General features: G+C 36.6%; 1 protein-coding gene across 1 annotated transcript in view; it reads left to right on the forward strand.

Annotated features, from left to right (window-relative positions):
- Positions 1-21,865, forward strand: part of LOC150101893 (citron Rho-interacting kinase-like) — a 594,274-nt gene that overhangs the window by 477,543 nt on the left and 94,866 nt on the right. The window contains exon 32 of the mRNA XM_090400165.1: positions 16,718-16,798. Coding sequence (XP_090256291.1) covers positions 16,718-16,798 — 81 coding nt within the window. The remainder of the gene's footprint in view (positions 1-16,717; positions 16,799-21,865) is intronic.

Raw genomic sequence — 21,865 nt, forward strand, 5'->3', positions numbered from 1 at the left:
ACAATGGACCATCTTAGTAAAATCCATGCCACTAAACACATACTCAATTTTCACACCATGCATCTGGTTGACCTAGATCTTATTGCAATATTTGCCTCTGTTGATTATTATTATACACAAAATTTACTATAAACCTTCTAACAACCTTGATAATTAATATGCTTTCAGTCTCAGTATTACTAATTAAGTAAATTTTGGTGAAATGCAAGAAATTGAAAAATATTCTTGAAAAATGTTCCACAAAATAAAACTGATCTTGGCACTACCAACTAACTTTCATTGTACTCTTCCTTGTGTTTGAAAAGTACTTCAAACTTAATAAATTCCATAAACTCTAGAAGCAAACATGTCACACTCAATCACAACCAATCCAGACTAAAATTTATGGTAAGTTATTTTGCTAATAATTAATATCTGAACTTATCTTTTTTTTTCTCAGACGGTATATTACAAAAGACAACCATTTATATTCTATCAATGAGTCTGGGAGCAGACTCATCATTAGAGGATGAATATCATATTAACATGCTACTTCACATCATCATCATCCATTCAGTGGTTAAATTTAGCCGAGGCCCGGCCGCAGAACTTTTTTATGCACCCGGCCCGAACCCAGAACATTTTTCTGTTTTGTGACTTTTCTCCCTTTACAGTAATTATGCCTACATTATTGTTTTATTATTCAACAATTGTTTACAGTTTTGAATGTGTATATAAGGTCAATATCAACAGTTGCCTGATTACAAATGTGTGATGACAGGGAGGTTTGGAGCTTCCTGTAGTGCATTATCTTGCAGCGATTGACAAGCAAACATTATTTCAGTGTAGTGTAGCAGAATTTTGACAGACTCGTAGCAATATTTTGTCTTTTCTGGTTGGTAGCACTCTCAGCAACAGTCAGTAACCAACAGTAGAACAGCAGGTTAGCAGTTGTTTATCAGAGCTTGTGATTGTGAGAAGCACAAAGAAAATTGTGTAATATTTTTGTGTTTATGTAGGCTTACTACCATATTTACTTAAATATAACTTGCACTTTTTTCCCAAAATTAAGGCTAAAAAATTGGGGTGCAAGATATATGCTAGGATGTTCAAAAACTGAAGTTTTCAGGAAGAAACTGAAAGTGGTATGACTTACCAAGAATCTCCTATTCGATATTGCTATTTCTGGCCTAGAGAGCAGTTCCTTGTGTGCATCCTACCCAAATAGTGTCATTATTTATTTCAAGCAAAACTTACCAGTAATCAAGGCCATCGCCAGATTAGATCGCACCCTGAGGCAAACAATTAAATATCTCCCCTGATGGATTTCAAGACAAAAATATAAGAAAAACTCCAATTATTATTTTGTTTTTATTACAAGAGAAACATTAATGCAAAACAATTACATAATATTAATTATTTGCTCTACGGGGATATCGCACAATAAAACTGTTTATAAGCTCTACTAAATTTAAATTATAAGCTATGTCCGCCTCTATCAATATAGTTGCTAGACCAACCAATCTTTCTTGGGTCATTGCTGTTCACAAATAATTTTCAATCGATTTAAGCTTAGAAGAACCTCTTTCCATGCTTGCTGTGGTAACAGGAATTGTTAATAATATCCTTAGACCAGTGGTTACGTTGGGATAAATTTGTACAAGATTTTGGTTTTTTATATATATATTCATTCATCTTCAAGGCTCACCTTTCCTAACTGGATTGTGGGGGGAAGCAGCTGCAAGAGGAACTTCCAATGGTCACGATCCTCCGCCACCAAGCTCAGTTGTTCTAGTGGGACTCCCAAACGTGTCAACCCAAGGTTTTGGGTATAATCTATCCAGCAAGTCCTTGGCCTTCCACATGTCCTCCCACCCTCTGGCTTGGCAAAGAGGGCCTGCTGGGGGGAGCCTCTCTTGTGGCATTCCGACCAGGTGCCCGTACCAATGTAACTGTGATCTCTCAACACGGAGAAGCAGCAGTTGAATATTGAGGGTTTCCCGAATTGCAGAGCTTCTGACTCTGTCGAGTCTTGTCAGCCCCGCAACCCCTTGAAGGAACCTCATTTCAGCCGCTTGGATTTGTGTCCGCATTCTTTCGGTCATTACCCAACTCTCATGACCATAGGTGAGGATGGGGGACATAGACTGTATTGAAGACAGCCAGCTTTGTCTTCTGGCTTAACTGGCTCCCACTTCAATACTACCGAACGGCCAAGCTCCTGCAATATTGTGCTTGCTGAACCAATCCGAGTATCTAGCTCTTCGTCCCACTTTCCATCACTCACTCGTGAATATGGACCCAAGATATTTAAACTTCTCCACCTGCCTCAGTGGGACTCTACTCACATGTAGAGTGCACTTGGATGGTTGTCTTGAGATCACAAATGTTTCAGTTTTGGCCACACTGATCTTCATTCCAGCTTCTGCACAAACAGCTACAAACCTATCCAGGGTCTGCTGGAGGTCATCTGTGGAAGAACTAAGCAGAACTAGGTCATCTGCAAAAAGAAGACGTCAAATGCTACATCTTCCAATTCTGACACACTCACAGCCTCGGCTGTGCCTATCAATCCACTCCATAAATATTATGAAAAGGAGGGTTACAGAACACACCCTTGGCAGAGGCCAATGGAGACTGAAAGGTTCAGACTTTGTGCTGTTTACCCTGCCACAAATCTCCGGGCATTCATACAGGGACTTGATGGCAGCTAATAATTGGCCATTCACTCCATAACTCCTGTACTACTTGCCAAAGCTTATCCCGAGGAACCCAGTTATGTGCCTTCTCCAAGTCCACAAAACATGTAGACAGTCTTGGCATATTCCCAAGATTTCTCAAAGACTTGCCTTAAAGTGAAGATTTGGTCAGTTGTGCTTCTACCAGGACAAAAGCCACATTGTTCTTCCTGGAACTTTGACTCAACTATGCTCCTGCACCTTCTTTCCAAGCACCTAGCATATACTTTCCCAGGCAGGCTGAGCAGAGAGATGCCATGATAGTTGCTACAATCTCTTTGGTCTCCCTTCTTGAAGACTGGTATTATTATGCCTGTCTGTGATTGCTTTGGTGCTTGCCCAGATATCCAAGCAGCCTGACACACTCGAGTCAGCCAGAGAACCCCCCCGTCTCGATTTAAGGCTTTTAGCATTTCGGGCCAAATTTCATCATCACCAGCAGCCTTGCCCGATTTTAGCGATTTTATTGCTAAATTAACCTCTTCTGCTGTGACACTAGTCATCGCCCCGATCTGCACCTCTTGGATGTCCACAACTGCTGGGCCACCTGGGTTAAGAAGGCTCTCAAAGTATTCCCCTCTATCTGTGGAGGATGTCCTTCTTGGTTGTTAAAAGTGCACCATCAGAAGCGTTAATTGCCCTTGCTGTGCACAATTTCCTCCCTCGAAGGCAGCAGATGGTCTGCCAGAATACTTTGTTTGCATTTGCATAGGACGAGTCTAATCTTTCTCCAAAGGATCCCAAGCCTTCTGCTTTGCTGTCTTTACTGCCTCAGCAGCAGCTTTTCGTGCCTCAGTGTACTGGAAATGCATCTCAGGTGATCTGACCCTAAGCCATGTTAGGGTCAGATCCTTTTTTGCCCGGACAGCTTTTTGGACCTCTTGGTTCCACCAAGGTGTCTTTTTTCTCACTGCCTGTCGCCACTCCGAGCTGCTTTCTGCCACAGCATGAGAGTGCAGAGGCAGTGACAGCAGTTCTGAACAGCTCCCACTCCTCCTCAACATCTGCAGTATGCTTGTGAATCTCTTTGAACCTGGAGGAAATGTCATCTGCAAAATTCTTCCCCACAGTCTCATTTTTTAGTGCCTCTCATTTCACTCAGTATAGCTGCGTAGGCCTACCAGCATTGATGGTAGCATCTGGTTTCTGAAGCCATAGAGTGCAGACAAGGTGGTGGTCAGTTGACAGTTCTGCTCCTCTCCTCACACGAATGTCCAGCACTGAGGGAAATAGGTTTGCTGAGACTATAAAGAAGTCAATCAGAGACCTTTGTCCAACTGTATCCCTATACCAGGTATACTTATGGACTTCTCGGTGCTGAAAGAAGGTATTCATTATGGACAAGCTGTTAGTACAGCAAAAGTTTAATCATTTCAACCCATTTGTGTTAAGGTCAGGGTCTCTGTTTCTCCCAGCCACACCCCTCCACATCTGGTCATCTGTTCCAACATGTGCATTGAAGTCGCCCATTAGCAGGGCTGATTCCATGTCTGCCACCCTGTCAAAAGCCACATCCACTTCCTCTAGGAAGTGGATGCTGCTTTTGACAGGGTGGTAGACATGATCTGGAGTCAGAGTATTCTGACTCCAGATTAGGTGCATAGGCTTGCATCACAGCCAAGTTGTGGTTTTTCATCTGGAGCTTTACCACACATACCTCCCCCAATGGGATCCACTCAGCAACACAGTCTGACAGCTGGGGGCTTGAGTATCCCCACACCTGCCTAAGCAGACATTGTCATGCTCACACCAGAGTAGTAGAGCTTCCACCTCTCCTCTTGGTCGAAGAAAGCCCGACTAAATCTAGTTGGTAGCGCTTGGCTTCCTCGACTAGTTTCTTCTCCTTCCCTATATAAATATGAACATATACAGGTATCGCTCGATTTTACCGCATATATCAAAATTTCGTTAATCAAATCTAATAATCAATGGTAAAAATTACAATTCGTCCATGATCGATTACTGTATTAATAGTTCATTTTATATGGTACTCTTTTAGGAAAGGTAAAAAATGAATGCAAAATAAATGTTTAATAAATACTTGTACCTACATTAGTAACTACAATTTTTTTTTATCAAAAGAAGTTATCAAGAGTCGTTTGAACAGTTTTAGTTTTTTTCTTATCGGCATAAATTCTATGATAACAAGCAAAATGACTCTCCAGATCTCGGCAAACAAGATAAAACATAAAGAAAAAAACATGCAAATATAATACATGATGGTACAAATTAAGTGGATATTGAATCCAACATTATTTCATAGCCGAATATAGAAACTACAAGAGTTTTGTGCCGAATATATAGAAAACTAAACGTTTTGGCAGATGAAAGTAAGCAATATATATATATATATTATACATAGCCCCTTTTCTCCAATACTGGCCAACATTTTTTTCAAGGATTTCGAAGAAAGGGCAATCTCCTCTGCTACACTTAAACCTAAAATATAGCTCCGATACGTTGACAACATATTCCTTATTTGGGAATATGGTATAGATAATCTTCAAATTTTTCTAAATCACTTAAACGACTTCCACTCAGACATCAAGCTGACCATAGAAATTGAAGAAAATGGATTTCTGCCTTTTTTACACATCAACTTACTAAGATGTTTGACTCCATAAAAATCTCGATCTTCAGAAAATCAATGCACACGGATAGATTCCTGCATGTGTCCTCACCCCACTATCCAGCACAGAAGTTAGGTATCATCTCCACTCTAGCGCATCGTGCCAGGTCTGTTTTGTCAAATGAGGAGGAGCTAAAAATTGAACTACAACATCTAAAAAGAACCTTCGCAAATAATGGCTACTCTTCAAAAACTATTGATAAACAACTACACGCCGTCCTCAGAACAACACAAAAACACAGGACAACTCCAAAGGTTATATCTCTTTACCATACATCAGCTCGCTCTCCCAGAAACTAAGAAGAATTTTGAAAAAATTTAACATAAAAACGTGCTTTTCTGCTCTTCCTAAACTCAGATTAATTGTAAGCAAACCAAAACGGGCTCACTTCAGTTTCAAACAAACTTCAGTTTCCAGAGGTGTATAAAATCGCATGTGAATGTGGGAATCCATATTATGGCCAAACTGAGAAGGTCCATCCTCCTACGTCTCGAGGAACATTAAAGTGACATTGCTTACAACAGAATCTCAAGCCATGTTTTGTTCTCAGTGAACACAAATAGTGAAGGCTCCCAACATGAGATAAACTGGACCACAACATCAAACCTTCATATATGCCACGACAAGGTAGAACGCTTCATAGTTGAGTCTAAAGAAATTGTCCTGGACTCTCATCACATAAACAGTAACCTTAGTTATAATTTACCAGACTCATTTAGCTCTGCTATCAGATACTGGTGCACTAATGATGTCATGTGCTTGCAGTTGCCTAACAATCAAACTTAACTGTAGTTTATAGTCAGTTTTGTAATGGTACAATGTTTCTTTATGATGTTTTTTATGTTTGCTTTTAATGTTCTCACGCCTGAAGAAGTTGGCTTTCCAACAAAACATGTTGTGTGTTAAATAAAATTAATTGTTTGTCTAATTCTCGGAATTAAGTCAGTAAAAAATATGAACATATCTTCATACCGAGTAAATAAAATGGATAATCATATATATATATATATACCATATATTATAGAATGATATTATAGCCAGTTTAGATATTATTTCATTATTCACAAATGTACCAACTGAAGAAGTATTAATATTACTAAAGGATAAATTATCCAAAAAAAAGTTTGCTTTATTAAAGTATTGCGTTCAATCTGGCTACTTCCGATATCAAGACACCATCTATAAACAGAACCAGGGCTTGGCGATGGGGATCCCTTTATCCCCTATTTTGGCGAATATTTACCTTGAAGACTTTGAAACAAGAGCTATATTGTCTTCTTTGTTTAAACCAAAAGTTTGGAAGCATTATGTAGATGATGTTTTTATTATATGGAGTCACTGCAAAAACTCTCTCATGGATTTTCTTCATCATCTCAATAACCAGCATCCAAATATCAAATTCACAGCTGAACTAGAACATGAAAACTCCCTTCCATTCCTCGATATAAAACTCTCACGCTGCTCTGGAAAATTTAGATCTCTATATACAGAAAACCAACGCATACTAATAGATATCTTCACAGTCTTTCTCATCATTTTCCACCACAAAAACTCTGAACTATTTCCACCTTGAGACACAGAACTCGATCTCTTTTAAACGATCCAGATGAGCTTCAAAAAGAAATTTATCACCTTTCACATATCTTTGAACAAAATGGATATTATAAAAAAACCATTAAGAAATTTCTTATAGATCCTCCTTGGCACCGCAATACAGAAACTACCAATTTTAAAGATAGCATCTCAATCCCATACATCAGTTCGGTCTCCCAAAAATTGGCTAAAGTCCTTAAGAAGTACAACATCAGGACATTATTCACTGCACTTCGAAAAATCTGATCTCTTATAAGCCATCCTAAGCATCACAATCTAAAATATCCTGGGGTATATAAACTATGGTGTGACTGTAATGTTCCTTATTACGGTAAGTCTATTGAACTTTGTATGGAAGAACATAAGAGAGACATCTCCTTGCCGGCGAAGGTTGGTCGATTGGTAGAGCCTCTGCTACTAATGGCTCAGTTAAGTATGTTTGAGCGCGGTTAGTAGTTGGAAGGGAACCCATCGTTCGATGCTGTCGGCACACTCTCCCTCGATGAGTCTTTGGACTCCCTGGAGGTGTCAAAATAATAATAATAATAATAATAATAATAAAAGATCACATACCAGTGCCTTATCCAGCCATGTTCTCTTCTCTAACAATTCTCATGATGATTTTCAAGGTCAAGTTTCCTGGGATAGATCTGAAAACATTTACTGCTGCCATGATGAATTTGAAAGAAAGATAGTGGACTCCATAGAAATCGTCCTTAATCCTGAACATTTAAACAACAATTTAAGCTATAACCTCCCTGATAGTCATACTGCTGTTGTTCGGTACTGGCGTTCTCGAGAGTCTGCTACCACGCATACTACAAACAATGGCATGTAAAATAGAACAACTTGAATGTTAATACGTTTTTTTATTTTAATTATGTAATACAATTTATCTGTGCTTCTTAGTTTCTTCAGTTTTTATTATTGTTTCCTCTTCCTGAAAAGATACCTGATGAAGGCTGTAAAAAGCCGAAACTAGTTGTATCATTAAAGCTTTTAATTTATTCTCGGTGTTTTTAGTCATTAAATATCTTTCTATATATATATATAATAAAATTTGATGAGGACCACTTTTCTCTTGTATTATTTTTGAGAAAATTTTTAATTCTTCAAATAAATCTATTGCATCTACATCAGATGTAAAACATCTTCTTGTCCAAATACAGCACCTACCACAATGTGGCTGAACAAGTGCCCTTAATTAAGCCGTGAAACAGGCTGCTTCTATGCTACACCCTGTCAACAGTACTGCTAGTAATTTACAAGACTTGATATGTAATGAACAACCCTTCACAAATGACTAGTGAGAAGTGAAAGCAGGGTACGAAACAAACAGCAATGGCAGGTTATTAAGATGTGCATATGATTGGTGTGGTATTAACAAAAGATTGCACTACCGAAAGATAAAAGCAAGCCGACAATTGAGTTGAAATGCTAACTCTCTTCAACCGAATTCTATAATATGTGAAACTGCCATAACAACGCGGTTGAATTTTATTACTGCTTTGCAGCAAGCGGACTCGCATGCATCTAACTAATAACAATAGTTTTTAGTTAGATACTGTGTTTGCTGGTGCAACATATGGTTATACAGCATAGTTTCTGTATGAGGGGACATGTGATTCATTAATTAGTGTCATATTTATCCAAGTTGTCTCTAATTGCACTATTTGTTGAAATATATTACACAGACTACTCGTACCTTATTCTCTGACATAATAAAAGTACTTGTGTTTCTTTGCCTCTGGTATAGTGGCTATTGGGGGAGGGCGTGTTGTTTACCGTGGGGAGCAAGTTACTATCGCCCTGAAGTAAAAACACGTTTAAGCTTTTTTTTCATGTGTTAGGTATATGCAAAACTTTTTTCTTTTTATTTTTGAAAAGTAACATTATGGGATGCGAGTTATACCCGAGGACAAGTTATATTCAACTATGGATAAGTACATTGGTGCCTTCTTTAAATGGAAAAATAGCTTGGATGACAGTGATAATACAAAGTGAGTTTGTAATGATAGTTTGTGTGTAGTTTCTGAAGAGAAAGAGGTCTGTAACGAATCCACAGAAATGCAGAATTCCCATCAGTTGCAATGCGATAATATTAATACGTTGAACGAAAGGAAAGATTTACCAACTTGCTGGCCACTCGACCAGTGGATCGCATTCAAAGATAAATACAATAATAAATTTAGTTTCATCCTTTATCCAAGTGTGAGCAAGCAAAGTTTGTCCCTGAAAATATCTTCAGGACTGAGGCAAGGTGGTGCATCTGTTGGCAAGTTCTAGCAAAGGTGGACCAAGCTCTCATCACTCCTTGTCTCAGTATCTCCCACCATGCAAAGCACATCCCCTTGCAGACATGTATAACACTATGCATTAAGGGAAGGGCCATTACCCAGACCGGTTTCGACCTTTATTGAGGTCTCGTCAGTGGGAGGCAGACCCAGCAGTGGTGACACTAAGGTATAAGCAATGGAGAGGTCATATTTACCTTTAAATCTCTAAATCCAGAGTAATAATAAGGTGGTACACCGGTTGGCAACTTGTATAGGTAAATATGACCTCTCCATTGCTTTTGCCATAGTGTCACCACTGCTGGATCTGCCTCCCACTGACGAGACCTCAATAAAGGTCGAAACCGGTCTGAGTAGTGGCCCTTCCCTTAATGCATAGCATTATACATGTCTGCAAGGAGATGTGCTTTGCATGGTGGGAGATACTGAGACATGGAGGGTGGTAGTTGTAGAACACTAACAAGCAGGGATAGAGGTTATTGTTTAACTATATATATAAAAAGTCCTGTGATATTCTTATTGACCACCCTGATCTTAACAATAATGGCAGTTTAAAAATCCCAAGTATATGGGTGTCACGTATTCTACCCACATAACATTTCAGTCTAAGAGTTAATTATAATTAGGATTGTAGTAATCTAGCTTTAATATAACAAGCACTTACCTTAAATTATTGATTAATCCACCAATTTTGCTGTATTAAAAGTATTTATATGAATTTGTTCTCTGATGATGTTATAAATAGGATGTAGCTTTTGGAAGTTTATTTTTCACTTGGTTACACTATAATAAATTTAGTTTAATCCTTTATCCAACTGTAAGCAAACAAAGTTTGCACTTGAAAATATCTTCAGGACTGAGGTAAGGTGGTGCAACTCGTGGTAAAGGTGGACCAAGCTCTCATCACTCCTTGTCTCAGTATCTCCCATAATGCAAAGCACATCTCCTTGCGGACATGTATACTGCTATGCATTAAGGGAAGGGACACTACCCAGACCGGTTTCGACCTTTATTGAGGTCTCATCAGTGGGAGGCAGACCCAGAGTGGTGATACTAAGGCAGAAGCAAGGAGAGGTCATATTTACCTATACAAGTTGCCAACCAGTGTACCACCTTATTATTATTCTGGATTTAGAGAAAGATGTTGGAAGTTTATTTTGCACTTGGTTAGACTATAATAAATTTAGTTTCATCCTTTATCCAAGTGTGAGCAAACAAAGTTTGCACCTAAAAATATCTTCAGGACTGAGGCAATGTGGTGCATCTGTTGGCAAATCGTAGCAAAGGTGGACCAAGCTCTCATCACTCCTTGTCTCAGTATTTCCTACCATGCAAAGCACATCTCCTTGCAGACATGTATAATGCTATGCATTAAGGGAAGGGCCATTACCCAGACTGGTTTCGACCTTTATTCAGGTCTCGTCAGTGGGAGGCAGACCCAGCAGTGGTGACACTAAGGCAGAAGCAATGGAGAGGTCATGTTTACCTATAAATCTCTAAATCCAGAGTAATAATGTGGTGGTACACCAGTTGGCAACTCGTACAGGTAAATATGACCTCTCCATTGCTTCTGCATTAGTGTCACCACTGCTGAGTTTTCCTCCCACTGACAAGACCTCAATGAAGGTCGAAACTGGTCTGGGTAGTGGCCCTTCCCTTAATGCATAGCATTATACATGTCTGCAAGGAGATGTGCTTTGCATGGTGGGAGATACTGAGACAAGGAGTGATGAGAGCTTGGTCCACCTTTGTTAAAAGTTGCCAACAGATGCATCACCTTGCCTCAGTCCTGAAGATATTCTGGTGCAAACTTTGTTTGCTCACACTTGGATAAAGGATGAAACTAAATTTATTTTAGTCTAACCAAGTGCAAAATAAACTTCCAAAAAGGTAAATACAATTGGTTATTTTGTAAGGACAGTGGTTTGGGATGTATGGCATTGCAGAGGTGCAGATCCTAGGTGCAAGTTCTTTGTATCAGGGTATTCAATTAGCATCAGAGTGGATAAATGGATTAATATGTATTAAAGGGGAAGGGTCTAAACAAACTCCACTAGAATAAATAAATAAAATTTTTAAAAATGTTGCGACAATCTAGCAATCTAGCCCTTAAAGTAAGGACTCCAGAGCTTATTGGTTTAGAATTTAACCACTGCAAAGGTACATGACAACTGGGCGATGGCCAAGTGGGCGACGGAACAAAAGATCAAATATGCAATTCTATTCTGTTGATCTATTACCAGGTAAATTTAAATAATATTTTTTGAGAAATGATTTAAAAGAACAGTATAAACATAAAATTTTAAAAATCTCGCTTATAATTAAGTTTATTTTTATTGTGAAGAATTGCAAATTCTATAGAAGTTATATTGAAATTTCCCATACAAAAAATGACTCAGCTAGTTAATAAATATTTATATTATATATTTTCGTTTATATCTTATATCAAAATTTGTAGAATCATTTAAGAAAGAGTGGTCCGAAAATGATTTAAAAATGAAAAGATATAATTGCACAATATTAAAATAAAGAAAAAATAGTTTTTTAATTCATTTATTGATGTTATTTTGTAATTAACAAACATAATTTGTAGTAACCTAACCAAACTACACAATAAAAATAAACTTAATTATAAGTGAGATTTTTCAAATAACCTAACCTAACTCCACAATAAAAATAAATACATATTTCCAAATAACCTAACTTAATTACACAATAAAAATAAACTTAATTATAAGCGAGATTTTTCAAATTTTATGTTTATACCGTTCTTTTAACTCGTTTTTACCTGAGTTAAAAGAACGGTATAAACATAAAATAGATCAACAGAATAGAATTGCATATTTGATCTTTTATTTGGCCCACTTGGCCATCGCCCAGTTGACTGTGTCCACTGCATCCATTATAAAAGATAGGCATGGTTAAAACATAATGAGATAAAGCTTACAATATTTCTAGTGCATCAATTAACAGTAATGAAGAACTTCTCTACCAAAGCATGCTCTCCCCATCAATGGTGATGATCCCCAAGACAATCAATCCAAAAAAAATTCTTAATACACTTTCAACAAACCCCTCTCAGGCATCATATTGTGAAAGTGGAGAGTTTTCATCAGAGTATGTAATTGTGAGTAGGGTTTTGGACTTTTCTTCAGTTGGTGAGAATGATCATGATGTGATCAACTGGATTGTGGCTAACCATGTGCAGACTTCAGTGGGGAAAGGATATATGTCAAAGTACAAGGTTAGTAATTATGACACGCTTAGGAGACAGCTTGGAGCTATAGCATGGAATGAGGAGTTGAGTAGTAAGGAAATAAATGTTGCTTGGGAACTGACAAAGAAATACATACAGTCAATGTGTGTGCATGTATTCCAGAGGTCAAAAGGCTGAATAAGGGAGGTGTAAAATGGATGAATGAGGGGTTTAAGCATGAAATCTGGAAGAAGGCACTTTGGAGGCAGTACAAGATGAATAATGTTAATAATCAGTTACATGAAGAGTATAAAGAACAAGCCAGGAGAGTGACTCAGTAAGGACAACAAAAGTGCAGTATGAGTAGAAATTAGCAAATCAGGCTGTTAAGTAAATTGAAACTGATGGGATTGGTGACTGGCTGTTAGATAGGTCTCAGAAAGTTGTATATGTTGGTGTAGTATATATCCCAAAAGAGGAAGGTTATTAGTTGTGTGCTGCAGGGTTCAGTTTTGGGTTCATTGTTGTTTGATTTGTATACTAATGATATTGCATTGGGTTTAACTGGTTATATGCAGCTGTTTGCAGATGATTCAAAATTGGAGAGGGCAATGCAGAGTCAAGCAGATGTTATGGCCTTACAGGAGGACTTGAATAGACTGCATGAATGGGCAGTTAAGTTGAACTATTTCTGATGTGCAGAAATAAAGAGGTTATGATACCATTGTATAAGCCCTTGATCAGGCCTCATATGGATTGTGCACAGATTTGGTCACCAGAGGAGATTCACGAAGCTAGTCAGTGGTCTTTAGAATGTGAAGTATGAGGACAGATTGAGAAAATATAAATTGCAAAGCCTCATGAATAGGAGGAGGGGGGGATAGGATTGAGACATAGTTAGTCAGGATCAGATTGACATGGAACAGAATTTTCATAGAACGAGAGAAAAAGGGGGTAGAATAAGTGACCATCCCTGTAAGCTGTATAAGGAGGATATGAGCAGGGGGGTGAGGAGTAGGTTCTTTTTATGGAGAATAGCAGGTGAGTGGAATGCATTGCCTGAGTGTGTTGTCAATGTAGATACATTGAATCAGTTTAAGGCACGGTTGGATCAGCATTGTGTGTGAGAGAGAGAGAGAGAGTGAGATAGTGTACCTCCCACGATGAGTGACTTCATGGAGGTCAGATGTTAATGTTTGATATGCATATTGGGTTTGTGCAGAAAATCTTCTTTGCATTCTGAATAATCTTGCAGATTTAAAAATCATTGATCATAATATAAAATAATAAAGATTGCTTTTCATTGTGTTCCTTTACGTATGCAAGTTATTCTGAGTCCTGTGAAGACTTTCTGCATAAACCCAGCCCAAACACTAAAGATTCAATGCCTTCTTGCATTTTGCAGACAGTTATCTGAAATATTAACATTTAATTTTTATTTAGATCTTTTATGTATATTAACTATTTTCTTTTTTAAAAATGAGGTTGCTTTTCATTCCAGTCACTTCATTTTTAAAAATTATGGAGACGACTACTACTGTGTTATAGTACAACTTCAATTTAATATAAACCAAAATAATCACCTGACTTGTTTTGATCTTCATATCAAGTTCATCTGGAATATATACAAAGAAACATGCTACATTACAATCCACATAATATGCTAAAGTCATACTAATTTGGTCTACCATTAACACTACCAGCCTGACCTCTGGAGGTGAAAAAAAAACTTTACTACATCAAAGCTAAAGTCCTGTTATCTGTTTGGTTAGAAATTACTAAGAGATAAGTTACTAAAGATTACTCATAGATAAAACAAAAACAGTATTGATGGTGGGCACTACATGTAATATGATCTGAAATTATTATTTAGTCTTAAAGTGAGGGTCTGCAGGAGAACTTGAAAGAAGTTATCATCCCAAGACCCCCATAGAGTCAGACTCGTTGCAACTTTTTTGTCTCATAACTATTTTTTGTTTGGAGATTGTAGGTGAGTGCAGTAATTATACAATATGCCCTATCAGCTTCTCCTGTTTATAATTTATAATCAACTTCATATATTTTTTATATTCAGTTCTCCTTTGCTTTATTGCAGTCTTCTATTAACTTAAGTATCTTATTTGTAATCTATCTTTAGTGGTTGTAATTTTGTAAATCCTAACTGATCTTTTAGTTATTTCCTTGATGACCATCCAATCTTTTTTCATTGTTTTTCTCAAGCATATGCAATCTGATGTTTTTTCAATAGTTCAATATTCCATTTCCTCTTCCTCATTCTCTGTATTTTCTTATGTTTTATTTGTCATTTTGTAATGACAAATGAGTGGTCACTCCTTATTTCACTTCTTGAGTAGCTGTAGCATGACTTGAGTTGGTTTTTGTCTCTTTTCTTGACTAGTATGTAATCAATCAGTTGTGCAACATCTACTGGTGATTTTCATGTGTATCATTTTGGTACTTCAAAAAAGTATATTGCCACCTATAAGGCCATGTTGTTTAAGAAATCTAACAATCATTCTCCTCTTGCATTCTTCCTGTCTAATATAAATCGTCCACTTTCTTCACATTCACTGTCCTCTATCCGGTGTGTTAAAGTAGTCCATTATAATTATCTTTTACTGATGTTATTAGTTTCTCTAGTTGTCCATATGCCTCTTCTGTCTCATGATTTTCCGAATTAGTTGTTAGCATGTATACTTGAATTATGGTAAAATCCACTGGAGTTAAGGTTGTCATTCTGGTGATAAGAATTTTTACCTCCTTTTCCCAATCTCTCCATAGTAAAATGCTATTTTGTCCTTTCTCTCCTCCAGTACAGATGATTCTATAGTTCCCACTCCACTAATCACTGCTACCTTTCTATCTGGTTTTACTAACTCCTAGAATTCCTACATCTCGTTTTCTTGCTTGTTCTTTCAGTTCTTATAATTTTGCTACTTTGAACATTGTTCTCATGCTCCAATCTGGATTGTTATTTCTTTACTTCTAAGTTATATATAGTGGAGAATATAGAGCAGTGGTTCCCAAACTTTACATAGTTGGAGACTTTCAGTAAAATTTTTGTGGTCCATGACATACATACCTGTAGTTTGCCATATTAAATAAGTAATCTTATTAGCTTAGCTATGCCTTCAGAGACACCGTTAACATAAGAAATGGTGATGTGATGGAGGACAAATGACAAGGAAACTATATCAATAATTTTCACAACATGAGACTCAGCAAAGCCATTAGCAAGAAAGGAGGTGACCTTTGTGTACATTTTTTCTCCAGAGAGAGTAGTGCTTCAGTAGAACACAGAATGAGCTCGATGTAACACTCTTAATGGTTCCAGATTTTTGACGCATGTAATGATTTGAAAAAGCATGAATGTAAACTCTGTTATAGGTTTTCAGTCTAAAAACTGAGATATTAAAGCCACCTTCTGGTTGATAAAGCAGGTCTAAAAAAAGGCAATCCCAGTTATCCTCTTCTACTTCTAGAGTGAACTTTATGTGAAGGTGGAACTGTTGATCTTAGTGGTGAATGCTTGTAAATCCATAAAGGAATCATTCCCCATTGCAAGGATATTATCCACATATCTGTACCATAAGGCAGTTTAGGATATTCAGTATCCATTGTTCAAATTGTTCCATGAAGTAATTAGCAACACTTGGAGAAAGAGAACTACTCATTGCTGTACCACCTTCAGTATGTTAGTAAAGCTTATTCTGGTATTGAAGTATCCAGGTGAATAACAGTCCAATAGGGGGACCATATCTGTCAGAAAGTAGTTTCATCTAGGGGAACATTGGTAAATAAAGACATCTGAACTGAAAAAGGACCATCCAATGATGAAGTTTTTTTTTTTTTTTAATGAATGCTGAAAGCAATTTAGAAAGGACATAATATAAGATGATATCTTGGCAAGAAGGCAATGTGGAGTGCATGCAAAGCAAGACCATCACCATAGGTGAAGAAAAGGAGGGAAGAAACTGGAGACAAAATGTCAAGAATAGCCATGTCTTCCATAAGTGTGTAGTGGTGTTTTACGAGATCCTATAATGCATGAAATTAAAATTATTAAGAAAATATTAGTCTGTTGGGCATTTTTGGGTTTACTTTTTTTTTCTTTTTTTTTTATCTATAGAATAGTATTTGATATATCATGATGCCATATGATATAATATGCCATTGTGATATACCATTCTGAAGTTTAGTGTTAAACGCTTTGCTCAGCATCAGTTTAAGAGATGGTGAATTTATTTTATGATTTAATTAATTATATAAATTTTTCTGCACTTCCAGAAATTAAATATAAAAAGCATTTTGAAGATAGAAGGAAATAATTTCATGGACATAAACTGTACTTGTGTTCTCAATGAAAAGGTATGTAAACACATCATTATGTAATCCTTATCTATTTTTGATTTTTTTAAATATAAATTATAATTGTGTCAAATATTCATGGATGATGAGTTATTTCAGTCCTTATAAATTTTACATACTGGAAAACACTGTGTAAAATTTTTAAAAGAAGGTTCTAATTGCATACTTTTTCATGAAATTCTAATGAATAATTCACTATATTAGTATATTCACTATACTAATTTTCTTCTGAAAATTAGTATCGTGCTTGAACAAGTACTCCACATAGTCTACAAGGATATTTCTGAAATAGCATTATTTGATACTCCAGCAACAATATTCATTCAGCACTTCCAAGCATGAAAAAAAATAATGCAGGCTGTACATTTTCTTTGATTTTCTTCATGTTTTGTTTTATCCCATTTTAGCTGTAAAATTTCAGATTAGCTGATGTTGACATATGCAGTTTGCAGTTAAGTAAATTTTTAAGAACATTATGCAAAAGAAAGCATTATGTACACGCTCAGCTGTTTTCATATGAATAGTGTTGATACACACACATACTTCATAGCAGATTGTTGCAAGTAAGGGACACTGGTAAACATGATCTTTAATATGGTGGAGTCAACTTTTTTAAAAAACAAAAACAAAATTGTTATGTATGTAGCATTGCAAAGAGCCACAACTTTCCATGTGTTAGTTGTGAATTTCTATCAAAGTTCTGTGTGGCATTGTGTATATTTCATGTAAATTGAAGGTGCCAAGAAATTATATTCTTAGTTTAATTCTTTATCCAAGTATGTAAGCAAACAAAGTTTGCACATGAAGTAATTTCATGCCTGGGCAATTCGTATATAGAAGCTAATGACTTCACATCACTTGCCTTAGTATCCCATAATGCAAAGCACATATCCCTATGGACATGTATAATGCTATGCATTATGGAAGGGGTCACTACCCTGACCCGTGTTTTGACCTTTATTGAGGTCTCATCAGTGGGAGCCAGACCCACAAGTGATACCAAGATTGAAGTAATGCAGAAGTCATATTTCCATATACAAGTAGCCAAAAGGTGTTGCACACCTTATTACTAAAATACTCTGAATTAGAGAGATGTTGAATTTAGCTTCTATATATATATATATGAGTATATAAAGGCTAAATTCAGTATAACCAGACTAGTATAACCAAGTGAGAAAAACTTGTGTATATTTCAGTATATTATAATGAATTTGATATGCTATATGGTTTTATACACACAAACACACAATATACACACACAGGTTGTTGATATGCACCCTTAAGGGTGCATATCAACTATGATATTAATACATAAGCTTATTATTACTAGCTACTTATTTTGAAAGTTTTCTTCCAAATTGATATGTTATTTGTCAGGACTCCAGTATTGTCATATCTTACAATTTAATCTTCCTTCTAGATCTTTTTCCTGTCATCTGCTCTGGTAACCTTTTTTCATGCATTCTTGAATGCTAACAATGTCAAGTTCCTTCCTAATATCTTCATTTTAATATAACTCTGCCACTGATGCCATTTTTTCACTCTCCTAACTTTTCTCAGAACTGCCATGTTTATGCTCTCTAGTTTTAATCATTTGTTTTCTTTCTTGGTCTCTTCTGAAATTCATACATTAAAGTTGGTTTGAAAACTGTCTTGTACACAGTTGTCTTTTCACTAACTTCTTATTCCATATAGAATGTCTTCAGTTGACTCCCTAATATTACCATCTTTGCTTATTTTGCTGTCTATTTCCATGTTTAATTTTCCATCTTCTCTAAGAAATTGTACTTAAATAGCTGAATTATTCTGCTTGTTTTATTGATTCTATATTCCTACCATTTGCATAATCTGTTGTTGCTGATTTTTATGCCAAAGACCAGCCACTTTCCCTAGACCTACCTGGAGTATACCAGGTCCCTTGCAGCTGTAAATTGTCCTACTATGGCCAAACAGGCAGGACAGCTAATATCAGGATATCTAAATGCAAAAACTACATCCAGTTTCACCAATATAGCCATTCTGGACTTGCAGACCATGCTCTGGATACCCTCCACAGAATATGATGGAAGAAATCCACTTTACTACACCGCAGCAAATATAAATACGAAAGATTGTTCATGGAATCAGCCTTGGCCCTAAAAAAAAACTTCCCAAACCTCAACAAATTTGGGTGCATGAGACTTCCCCAAATTTGGGAAGCTTGCATCATGAGAACATCAGCCCAACAGCCAAAACAACCCAACCCAATTTAGCCTGCTAGGAGACATCTTTAAGACTCTAGAAACAACTGTAGTTACTCTCCTCTGCCGCATTTGCTCGTTGTTAGTGCCTGCATACATTTATCATAGTTTTATGTTCCCATGAAGATGGCAATGTAACATTGCCGAAATATAGGAAGTATTGATTAAAGTTTTCTTTTAATTAATATTTAGTATATGTTGTAATTTCCTGAAATAATTTAATAGTCATAGCTCAGCTGTGACAGACAAGTGAGTAAATACATCCTGCATGACATCAGTTTTAAATGTTAACTGATCTTTTATTCTCTTCCTAGTGATGTCCTTGTAACAAAGAAGGAATATAACAGGAAGTAATAAGTTCTGTGTGTTCTAAACTTCAGTTAGCAATTCCTAAGTTGCAGGTTGTTGTTTTTTCCTGAAACTGATTTTTCATCCTACAAAAGAAGCCAGAGAGCATATACAATTTAACAGACATAATACTCAGACTTCATAGTTTCAGTAGGTTTTATTATTATAAAATTACAAAAAATAGTAATTAAATTCATCATCATCATCATCATCAAATTCCTGCCATGTACCCTCAAGGGGTGTACAGGATATGACAGTACTACATGAAAAAATTACATCATTACTAACTTCCTATCTACAATTTTCCTCCAAATCAGTCTGTTACTTGTCAAGACTCCAACATTATCAGATCTTATATTTCTATCGTCTAAGGCACTTTGTACTGTATCAATCCACCTATATCTTGGTCTTCCTCTGGGTCGTTTTCCTGCCAACCTGGCAGAGAACACTTGTTTTGCTAATCTTTCCTCTCCCATTCTATTTAAGTGACCATACCATCTGAGATTAGCTCTGCTAACGCATTCCTGGATGCTGACAATGTCAAGTTCTTTCCTAATATCTTCATTTTTAATATGATATTGCCATTGATGCCATCTGTTCACGCCTCTAATCTTTCTCAGGACTCTCATATCTGCGGTCTCTAGTCTTTGGTCAAGTGTTTTACTTCTGACCCAGCTCTCAGATCCATAAGTTAAAATTGGTTTGAACACAGTCTTGTATACAGCTAATTTAGTGTTCCGACTAATTTCTTTCTTATTCCATATGAATTTATTCAATTGACTTCCCACGATACCAGCTTTGCTGATTCTGTTGTCTATTTCTATATTTAGTTTACCATCTTCAGTAAAAATTGTGCCTAAGTAGCTGAAATGTTTTACTTGTTCCACAGGCTCTCCATTCACAACACAGTTGACATTTTCAATGATTCTGCCTATTTTCATTGTCTTTGTCTTTTTATTGCTGACCTTCATACCATATCTATTACAACAGCTATTCAATTTAGTCAGAGAATCTTGCAGACTTGTAGCGGATTTATTTAGAAGTATAACATCATCCGCATAAAGCAAAGAGCTGACATTAACATCTCCAATTTTGATATCAGGTTTAATACCACATTCCTTCATAATGTGATCCATATAGATAATGAATAACAGAGGGGATAATGTACATCCTTGTCTCACACCAGATTTAACATTAAACCATCTTCCTGTACTTCCTTCAATTCTAACTGCTGACTCACAACTCAAATAAAGACTAAGTATTGCTTGATATAATGCCCCATTGACACCATATAACTGCAGCGTATTGAATAGCTTCTCTCTTGGCACCTTGTCATATGCCTTTTCCAAATCGACAAAACTTAAATACAGATCTTTGTTATATTCCCATGCTTTCTCGACTATTTGTCGTAAAGTGAAGATCTGATCCTGACAGCCTCTATTTGGCCTGAATCCAGCTTGTTCTTCACCAAGCTTTTCTTCCACAATTCTTCTCAACCGTTTCTCAAGTATACTTGCATAGATCTTGCCAGGAACACTCAGTAGGGAAATACCTCTGTAATTCTCACATTCAGTTTTATTTCCCTTTTTATATATGGGTACTATGAGAGCTCTACTCCAATCATCGGGAATTCGTCCCTCTGTCCAGGCTTTCTGAACTATGCAGTGCGGCCACTGTAAGATTCTTATACCACCATACTTCAGCATTTCTGGTCGAATATCATCTACTCCTGCTGCCTTTCCACATTTCAAGCCTTTGATGGCTTTTTCTACTTCAAGTATGGATATGTATTCCTGACTGCATGCCTGGTCAGTGTTTTTTATCACTGTGCTGTCATCACTGCTTGTTTCATTTAGCAGTTTTTCAAAGTAATTACTCCATACTTCAAGGATATCTTTTTCTCCTGTTTTCATTTCATCTTTAGTATCTCTAATTCCTTTTACAGCACTCTTTCCTCCATTCCTAAGCTTCTTCAACAACCTCCAGAATATTTTGCCACCTTCTTGATATTTATTTTCTATATTCTTGCCAAAGTCCTCCCATGACTTTTGTTTAGCTAGTTTTACACACTGTTTAGCTTTCTTACATTTGTCTCTGTATTCTGTAAGAGTAAAAGCTGACTTATTTGCCAGGAACTTTTGATATGCTTTCTTCTTTTCCTTCACTGCCTCTTTAACTTCCTGTGTCCACCAGGGAGTTCTGATTTTTTTATCTTTGCACACAACCTCACCACATGCCTCGCTGGCTGAATCAATCAATGTTTCCTTCAGAGTTTGCCACTGAATCTCCAAGGTTTGATTCCTGTTCTCAAACTCTTTCATTTTCTTTTCAATAATATTTCTGTATTTTAGTCTACAGTTTACATCTGAGAGCTGCTCAACTTTTATTCGCTTTAAAACTTTCTTACATGTTATTCTTTTCAATATGAAATTCAATTTTATCCTGCTCAAGACTAAATAGTGATCACTTCCAATTTCAA

Source organism: Typopeltis vanoorti, chromosome 11 (genome assembly GCF_054136105.1).
Source record: "Typopeltis vanoorti isolate ZY-2024b chromosome 11, IOZ_Tvanoo_1.0, whole genome shotgun sequence".
NCBI classification, from domain to species: domain Eukaryota; kingdom Metazoa; phylum Arthropoda; class Arachnida; order Uropygi; family Thelyphonidae; genus Typopeltis; species Typopeltis vanoorti.